The 10,250-nt window shown below is 43.9% G+C and overlaps 1 protein-coding gene across 1 annotated transcript in view; it reads right to left on the reverse strand.

Annotated features, from left to right (window-relative positions):
- Window positions 1–2,182: 2,182 nt before the first annotated feature.
- Window positions 2,183–10,250, reverse strand: part of glceb (glucuronic acid epimerase b) — a 42,619-nt gene continuing 34,551 nt past the window's right edge. Inside the window, exons 5-6 of the mRNA XM_061068395.1 lie at window positions 4,245–4,537; window positions 2,183–3,138 (exon numbers count right to left, since the gene is read on the reverse strand). Coding sequence (XP_060924378.1) covers window positions 2,407–3,138; window positions 4,245–4,537 — 1,025 coding nt within the window. The 3' untranslated portion in view covers window positions 2,183–2,406. The remainder of the gene's footprint in view (window positions 3,139–4,244; window positions 4,538–10,250) is intronic.

The raw sequence follows: 10,250 nt of genomic DNA on the forward strand, positions 1-10,250 counted from the left end.
AGAGAGGGAGAGGGAGAGAGATGGAGAGAAACGAGAGCCTCTTTGCGTTTATAAAGAATTCACCTCCGGCTCCACTTCTCCTGGCTTTGTTGATTTTTAACGTTAAGAGGCTGCCTTGGCTGTGAGCTGCAGCTGTGCCTCCTCCTCTTCCTCTGCTCTGAGACACAACACAGACGTCTACACTTAGCTTCACCTGCAGCTCACTTTGAGAGGAAGAGGACTCTAAAGCTGTTTCTCCACCGAGCACTGAACAGCAGCAGGGAAACGTCAGGAAAACTCAGAGCGGGCGAGCGGGCGCTATGATGACGTCTCCGCAATGAAAGCGGAATGTAAATATCTCAGGATGAAAAGACACGTGGAAGATGCAGATGAAGATTGGGAAAATTTGGAAAGACGGATTGCACGCGATTTGGGCGATAACGTCAGATGGCAGTGATGACGTGTTGTAAACAAAAAACATGCGATTTCCACAATTTATACGTCACATCCTGCGTTGTTTGAATGTTCCAGACTTTATCCAGTGGTTGTGAACGTGTCTCACCCAGAACATCTCCTGCTGCTTCTTCATATGTGGAAGAAAAACTCAATTTCTTATGGGATGACAGAGCTTTAAAATAAAACGGATCTTACTCAAATTTTCCATTAGAATTTGTCCTGTAATGCACATTGATCTCCATTCATCCAAACTGCTGACTCATCTCCATCCGTACTTCCTTGTTTAAATGGAAATTATGAATAATAAAACCTAAGATGACTCTTAAGGTGGAACGCGCCCACGAAGGAGTTAAATATATCTGAAGCTTTATCCAAACCGTGCAAACCAGAAGAACTGGGGGGAGTTTTAATCAGCAAATCTTCATTTCTCAGTCGCCTTCTTTCTTTTTCATTAATCACTGTGATTTGTGATCAGCTGCGACCGCACACACACACACAGACACACACACACACAGACACACACACACACACACACACACAGACACACACACACAGCTGACTGGACTGAGTTGGGATTCACAGCCAGGTTCTCTGAGATGGGAAACTTATGCTTTACAAACTGAGCTGAACTCAAAGTGATGCAGAACTAATTACTTTTAGCCGTGTTCCTCAACGCCACATGAATTATTAATGATTCTTTGTGACCAGCCAGACTTTAGGGGGGGTTTGGTTACAGCTGAGAATGGTGGCAAACAGCGTGTTGTCTTAAAACTTTACGTATAATGATTCTTTGTGACCAGCCAGACTTTAGGGGGGGTTTGGTTACAGCTGAGAATGGTGGCAAACAGCGTGTTGTCTTAAAACTTTACGTATAGATACAAGCTTTGCAGCGGCTTCAGCGCTGGTGACAAATTATTAATTCAGATTATTGATTATAGGTCATGAATTGTAATAGGAACACTCATGTTGGGGCAGCTCCATCCCCAGATTGCTACAGACTCTGGTTACATAATGATCTGCATTTGTATCCAGGATGTTTTTGGGTTCATTTCTAGACAGTAGGTGGAAATGTGTCGTCCATATATTTACAGTTTACAGTGGGAGAGCAGCAGAATTCAAATATGTTGGTTTATCAGACACATGGTCCATGATGTTGAGTTTAGATTAAAACAAAAATACTTAAAAGGAGTTCAGCTCATGAACTGGAAAAAAACCTAATCAACAAAAAAACATTTGTCACGTTTTATGTGGATCAGAGAGAAAAGTGTTTCAGAACAAACCTGGAAGCTACTGGTTGGGAAGCGTTCGACTCTTCATCTTTCCTGATGAAGGGAAAATAAATCTCACCTCAAAGCTTAAAGACCAAAAAATGTATAACTCGTCTTTCGTAGGTTATGAGATAAAAATGATGAATTTGAGAATTATAATCCAAAATAATTAAATATTGATATTCTTTTTTCTTTTTTTGGCAACATTCTCCAAATAATTTATCATATATTCTGTTATTTACAGTTTATCTATTCCAATAAACTTTGCAACTCCGGGGTGAAATGGTAGAAAAGTAGTGTTGGGTTTATCGAAGACCGTTGTGACCTCAATGTGATTCGGTTTTAACTATTTGAAGGTAGTGTATATCACACACACACACACACACACACACACACACACACACACACACACACACACACACAAGGTCTGTGCATAATTACAAACACTCGCTGAAGGAAAAAGGGGGGGGGAGCTACAGTCGGCAGAAAATATAAAACCTGCAGCAGAGATGAGAATTATTTTGAGTTGTGAGCTGCAGCAGATTACACTCATCTGTTACATGTTGAACCTCAACCAGGAACACACACATTCACACACACTCACAATGTGAGAGAACCCACCTCACATTCATTATCCAGTTCACACACACACACACACACAGTCGTCCCCTCGGCTGGATCACATTGGTGGATTACACTCTGCCTAGTTGTGCTTGGCGCGAATCCCTTTTAAGTAGTTTTTCCAGCGCTTGACCACATCTTTGAAGACGGGAGCATTGTCTATGGACGCCAGCAGCTGCAGCTGGTTAATGTGCGTGGTGTGATAGTCCCAGCGCGCCAGGTTGGGCGCGGCGCCCAGCATGAAGTGACGCAGGTCATAGATGCTGCCCGACCCGGTGTCGTAGAGCGGCAGCATGGCCTTCAGCGACTCCATGCCGCGGCTGAACAGCTGCCCCGCCTCCCTGCCGACCTTCTCTCCCGCCGTCTCCGTCAAGTCGAAGAGTCCCAGCAGGGAGTAGATGAAGCCGTTGAGGACGAAGGAGCTGGGCGTGGTGGGGTACTCCTCGTACCAGTCGTACTTGTTCATGAACACAGCTTTGACCCCGTGCTGCGCTGAAGGCACCTTGTAGGGTCCGACCGCCTTGAGGGCAGCGTTGAGGTAAACCTGCTCCTTGGTGAGGAGGTAGGCTCTCACTAAGGTGGACATGGCCTGGCCCTGGGCCATGGCCGAGTACCAGCCGGGCTCCAGAGGCCGGAAGCCCTCGCCCAGTTTGCGAGTGACCATGATGGGCCAGCCGCCTCGCTCGTCCTGGTTGCGCACCAGCCAGTCGCTGGCGGCGAAGAAGGCGGCCATGTGGGCGGTGGTGGAGATGGTGACGTTGTCGACGGAGCCGCGTCCCTGTAGAACTAAGCGCACCACCCGTCTGGGCATGATCTGAGAGGAAAACCAGACACAATCAAAGCAAAGTTTAACTTTGTTGCTTGAAAACCGAGGAGATAAATTATCTCACTTTAGCGACACAGTTAACTCCCTTTCAAGGGGATTCGTGATTCTAAATGATGACTCATTAATCCTTGTGATTACTGATTCATCTTCTACTGAGAGTATATTTGTTTCTTCTCCAGTCCAGTTAAATATTCATTAGAGCAGGGGTTTTCAACTGGTTTTGTCCCAGGGACCACCATTCTGACCATAAAGTAATCCGCGGCCCACTGAAATGGTTTTCCATGTTGGTTTTATTTAAAAATCTCAAACAAATCTAGAAAAATCTGTGTAAAAACAACAAAAACGGTTGATTTTCAGTGCTTAAGAATTGGAAACAAAATTAAAATGCAGTTTGTAGTTGTACTGCATCTCAGAACCATATGAACATCAATATATAACGTTCATGACTTAAATGTACAGACATGTAGCTGACATGTTGAGAGAACGTTAAAGTAACGGTGATCAATAACAATCAACATAAACTGGGGCTACAACGGTAGAGGGAAGATCACAAAGGAATGCAGAATATGTCACAAATGATAATCATACAATATCACACAAACAATTGAGGCCTACTTAAGTTTAACCTCATGATCACCAGCACCTTTATATTATTTTAGACTAGGGCTGGGCAAGTTAACTCGTTTCAATCGAGTTAACCCAAGTGATGAGTTAACGATTAATTATTTTATCTCGCATTAACTCAGGTTTGATTATTTATTGTTTTATTGTGAAAGTCAGGCTTTTATTTTGTGAAAGTCTGTTGCTGACTGCTGCAGAACAGGAAAAAAGAAAATAATTGGCGGATGAACAATCGAGTTAACTCATCACTTGAGTTAACTCGATTAAAACGAGTTAACTTGCCCAGCCCTAGTTTTAGACATATTTTTCTTATTATATATATTTTTCACGATATTCAAGAGTAATCTGGAAATGTGTCGAAATATCAAAGCGAATGTCGCGGACCCCCTGCAATGGCGTCGCGGACCACCAGGGGGCCGCGGACCCCCGGTTGAAAACCCCTGCATTAGAACACAGATATCTTATGAACGCACCTTAGTGGCCTTCACAGCCTTGGTGTTGGACAAGCCGACGCCCTTCCTCAGGTCGGTGAGCAGGTCCCGGGTCAGAGTGCTCCAGCCGGTTCTCGGCCCGATTCCGTAGGTGATCTCGTGATCCTTGAAGGCGATGAGCTGCGAGCTGGTCACATAGTGAATGGTGAAGTGGGGGCCCTTCTCCGTGGTTTCCAGGACCACCGACACGCTGCCGTTGGAGGTGAACTTGATGTCCAGGCTGAGGATGAAGTCCTTGGCGTTTCCCAGCTGGAGGGAGACGCCTTCTGACGACTCTGTGGAACCAGAGGAAGAAATGTGTCTGAAGCAGCCGAATGACAGGAGAAGGTAAAGTTTACAGCTTATATTCAAGTGCATTCCTTCAAACTAAATAAAAGACTTAGTGAGTTCAAGAACTTCAGACAGTTACTAGACGACAATGGGCTATTTTTAGCGCAGTGACTGGAAGTCTGTCTCTGAATAGTCGTCTTTGATGCTTCAATGAGAGCTTGTCTTTTTTACTCTTGTTCCCAAGATTCACTCTGTAGTCACACTGTCAAATCAATAACAGACTGACGACTTCAGACACACTCGCTGCCTTTTATTACAGAGTTCATGATTCGTTGTTACCTGTGTGAAGTGTGTACGAGTGAGTGTGTGTGTGTGTGTGAGGTGTCTTTGAGTGCAGAGAGAGAAGTTAGACTCCGACACGCACAGACGAGGTTCTCACGGGAAGCTGAGTACAGATGTTCCACTGCACATTGAAATTAATTAGGAGGACAGAATGAAGAGAATAGAGGAAAAGAAGTGAGAAGCAGCAGGATGGAAGAAGAGAGTGTGACGACTGCGGCTCTTTGGCTGCTGTGGAATCGTCTACTTTAGTTAACAAAGTTTCTCACCGAGCGAAATGATCCGGAAAGATTTCAGCTGCAGCCATGACGAGACCTTTTTGAGTTCTCTTAATGATGAGGAAAGGAGCTTCGATGTTTCCTATGTTGTCTCCTTAAGGAAACACTGGACCATCCTTTATGAAAGGAAAGGAGGAAATGCTCTCCCACAATTCAAATCAGCTATTATTTCAATCGCACAAGCATTTCTACTTCTTTTATTCCGTATGTATTTATATTATTTCAACATTTCAGCAGTTTGTTTTGGATTTGTTTTCAATAATATCTCTTTAGTTGTGTTTTTGATGAGGGAAACTTATTTTCATCATTGTGTTTGTAGTAGGGGTGGGAATTGGCAAAAATGTGACGATTCAATAGTATTGTGATTCGATTCTGCGATTTATTGCGATTCGTGTCCCCCATATTATTCAAAGGCATTACAAAAAATGAGGAAAATAAAACTGCTCAACTCACTTCAAATGTCACATTTAATTCTGTGAACAACATCGTCTTGTACACATTAACTGAAGTGTAAAAACTTTGTCCTTGAACATTCAGGACACAGGACCTTTGTAATTATTTTCTGAATAGGAGACCTCTCACATGAACACTGAGCTCAATCATATAAATAAGAGTAACCTAGAGCTTCAATCAAATTGAGACCTGCAAGGTCATGACCCAAAATGTTAAATTCATTTGGGAATATTTGCTTTTTTGTTCAGAAAAAGGAGTTGGTCAACATGCTCAGATGTTAAAGTTCCTCTGGGCAGTTACTGGTCCTGCAGTGGAGAACATCCTTTCCACAGACACACTAGGTATCTTTTAAACTCTGAAACTCTCCTCGTCATGCTTTGCCAGCCAGGGGCTGTTACATATATAATTGTAAATAAATATAAGTATCGATATAATTGCGGGCGCAAAATATCGCGATACTGAACAGAATCGATTTTTTCCCCCAACACTATTTTGTAGTTGTACTTTATTAAGTTATTGATGAAGCTAGATTAAAAGAACTCATTAAAGATTCTCCTTCACATATTTCCTCAACCTGATGATGTTTTCCATGTTGGGGAAGTGATTCCTTGTTTGATTCCTTGTTTGTGGTACTTTTTGTCAGCGGCCCTTGTGTGTGTTCTGTTCTCCTCTGCCTGTTGAGGAGTAAATCAGAGTGGCAGACGGGCGTCAGGAGAAGATGAGCCACATCTGAATCCATTTCTCCTGATCGTGATACGAGAGGTCTGGAGGATCTCTCTCTCTCTCTCTCTCTCTCTCTCTCTCTCTCTCTCTCTCTCTCTCTCTCTCTCTCTCTCTCTCTCTCTCTCTCTCTCTCTCTCTCTCTCTCTCTCTCTCTCTCTCTCTCTCTCTCTCTCTCTCTCTCTCTCTCTCTCTCTCTCTCTCTCTCTCTCTCTCTCTCTCTCTCTCTCTCTCTCTCTCTCTCTCTCTCTCTCTCTCTCTCTCTCTCTCTCTCTCTCTCTCTCTCTCTCTCTCTCTCTCTCTCTCTCTCTCTCTCTCTCTCCCTCTCTCTCTCTCCCTCTCTCTCTCTCTCTCTCTCTCTCTCTCTCCCTCTCTCTCCTCCCAGGAGGGAGGGTTTTTGTTTGGTTCTTTGAGGTTTCTTTTTTCACTCCGTCTCTTTCATACCCTTAGTTACACTTTCACACATTCCAGCTGTCACCACATCACCGATACTACTGACCTACATATTCCACAGTAGGTTTTCGTAGAGCTTACTATAAATGCTGTTTTCCGGCATGAACAGACCTAAACTTTACGTTTGCGTTTCACATATGAAGAAAGCAGCAGGAGATTGTTGGGGTCAGACAAGCGGAAAAGCTGAAGGCAGGAAGAAATGACTTATAAATTCCACTGTCTTCTACACGTCTTCTCTTTTTCCTCCTGAGATATGTGTAGTCTCACATGAGCCGTTTCATGACAGAGTGAAACTTCTCTCCTCTTCCCACACACTGCCACGGCTCCGCTCACACCCCATCATCTCTCATCCAGTTAAACTTGAGTTGAGTTCATTTCAAAACCCCTGGAGCGCCACGAGCTCCTCCATTGATCTCCCCTTTGGCCTCATTGCTGGATCTAAACAAACCTTTTTTCTAATCAAGGCTCCCCCGGAGGACGGAGGGAGGACAGCGTGGAGGAGTCAGGAAACAGAAAAAGGAGGGTAATGGAATGACGGGTCGCCCAAGAGCCCTTAAGGCCAGCTGAAGAGCGGAAAGAGTGAAAATGAGCCAACAGCGAGAAGACAATTGAGAATCGGAGACTCAGAGAGATCTCGCGTGACACGAGCCGAAAGAGCAGAAGCAGACGAGGTGGACGGAGACACAAAGACAGTTGATCAGCAGGAGAGTGAAGGAGGGAGCCAGTCTGGCAGGGGCCTCTGGATGACTACGGCTCTTTAATGCACTCATAAATCCATTACTTAAGGCAATGCAGAGAGTAAGTGGATTTGTACGCTGGCCCTGTGATTACCCTGCCATCAATAAAGGATGGACAGGGAATATAGAGGAGCAGATTCCACCTCCTCTGCTCGGCTCGCTGGCTGTTTAGCAATAAGGAAGGAGACAGAGGAGACGTGCAGCTAGAAGCACGTGTCAGCACAAACCCAGCTTGTATTCATGAGCGAGCGTGTGAGGCGAACACGTGAAAACACATGTACGGTGCGTGTTGTGCGTCAGGGGACACAAAGGATCCAAGTGACAGGAAAACAGTCAGTGACGTGCGAGTAATCAGACAGAATCTCTGAACACATACAGGAGACATGGGGCCTATTAAACCTCTAGGAAATTGGAATGTTGATATATTTGTATTCGTACTTCTTAATTATTTTCTTCATTTCATCTTTTGTCCATGCAATATTGTAAAATATGATGAAAAATACTAGGCCAAGGTGATTGATTCCAGATTGAGTCCAACTCTTAAACATTTCGATAAAACTGAAACCATAATAACAACCTGATTGTTGGCCTTTGAGATATTGAAATATAAGTTTTGATTTCATCAATTGAACGGATTATAAAACTAGTTAACGGTGAACTTTCTGTTTAAATACTAGATTTAATGAGGCTTTTTTAATATGAATACATTTGGGGGGAAAAATCTTTAGCAGGGATTCTCATAAATCTTTAAAATCAAAAAATGTATGTTTGAGTAAGTATTCACTCTTTTCAAGTCAGTATTCAGAAGATTCACCTTTCAGCCTCGAGTGTATGTGAATAAAGATGGACGACACATCTCCACTTCCTCCCACTGACCAGAGATTAAGCAAACAGTGTCAGTCATGTTTAATCCTGTTTCTACAATATCAAACAACTAATCAAAACCAAACTTACTGGGAAAACTGAGCACTTGAACATACTTCAGTGTAATAAGAACAACATAAAACCATCAGGCAAGCAGATCACAGTGGCATCTATAATAGCCTGACTTTGTATTTGTGATGAAGTAGCTGCTCAAGGTCTCCAAGGACTGAAATCTTAAGGAACTTTAAAGAGACTTTGTATGTTTATCACACCAAATAAAGTCTGCTTTAATTTGGTGACGTAAAACTTTGAAGATTTGAGAAAACTTTGAGAAAAAGACGCAGTACAGCTGGTGACAGATGTTACTGCGTCTGCAAACAGTGAACAATTCCAGCAGTGATTAGTCCGTACAAACTACATTCTTATACTAATAATCGAACCACGAGGGGATTGAGAAAATAACGGTGCTCTGTGGAGGACAGTGTTGGTGCAGCCATGTGCAGATGGTAGACAGCGGGTTATTATCAGGGGACCGACGATTGATCCACTTGTCAGAAGCTTTGAGGGGCTGCTCAACACAGGTGCCCTAGATACAGTAGAAAGAAGGGAGAGAAGGAGGAGAAGGAGGAGAAGAAGGAGGAGAAGGGAAGGGAGGCAGAGGACAGAGAGAGAAACTGACAGCAGAGGAATAAAACAAAGAAATATGTACGAGAACAGAAGGCATTCAGATGAATCAGAAAAATATGACTGCAACGTTTAGGACGCACAAGAGGGTTGAGGCGTGATAAGCAGGTGGAAATGATAAAATAGAGGTTGAAGACGGAAATACGGTGATAGACAGTGAAGATTAATGGAGAACGAAGACTGTCAAGGGAAAGTTGAGGAGCGATGATGAAAACATGATGATGTCAAGGAAACAGAGAGCTGCAATGGAGAGTGGAAGCTACAAGCTGAGCGATGAGAGAGACAATAAGCTGTAGAGCGTTGGAATGAATGGAAATTGATGATGATGAGGGGATGAAAGCTGAAGAATTAGGAGGAGGGGGGAAATTTCAGGAGAGATAGAGATTCACTCGAGAGAGATCGGAGAAAATGACTGTCCTAGAAATCTCAGTAGATCAGATCAGAAGAATGAGTTCACAGTTATCGCTGGGTGAAAGATTCTGACTTCTCCCGATTCCAAAAAGTATCTCAGCAAAGTGGCCGTCGTTATTTTACAGATCACGACCACTTATAGATTTGCACAGTCACGTCTCAGCACTAAAAACATAAACCTAGGTGTCCAGCTTGTTCTAGTAGATATGCTTAAGCTTAAGAGTCAACAGGCAGCAGTCTACTAACTCTGCTGCTTTCAGACACGTATTGAAGTTCGGACATTTTCCTGAAAAAAAAAAGCTGTAGGAGAAACCAGGATGTGAGAGGCAGGATCAATCGTGCTTCTGACACCTGAGCAGGTCTTTCCCTTATTAGAGGAAATAGACAGCCGAGCACCAGCCTGGTCCTGTCTGTCCTCCTGTGCACTATCCAGACTTTGAAACTGACCTCAGACCTGAGCAAAATCTGGCTGCCTTTGATACCAGCTGTCTGTGTAGCATAGGAGGCCTGAGGTGGTCCCACAGTGTCTCCAATGCTAGACTACAGCAGCTGAATGTAAAGCCACCTGTCTCAGCAATGATCAGGGGCCAGATTCTCCCCATTAAACCTGCTCAACTGCTCTGGGAGCTGCCACCCCGAGGATGGACCAGACATCCCAGGAGAACGTGGACTGGTCTCCTGTAGGAGGACCTGAGAGGCCTGGGACTATTTCAGAGTCCAGAGAATCCAGCACACGATGAAGGAAGTTATCACAAGCTCAGTGTTTTCCTCTAATGACC

This window comes from Limanda limanda, chromosome 3, assembly GCF_963576545.1.
Source record: "Limanda limanda chromosome 3, fLimLim1.1, whole genome shotgun sequence".
Taxonomy (NCBI): Eukaryota; Metazoa; Chordata; class Actinopteri; order Pleuronectiformes; family Pleuronectidae; genus Limanda; species Limanda limanda.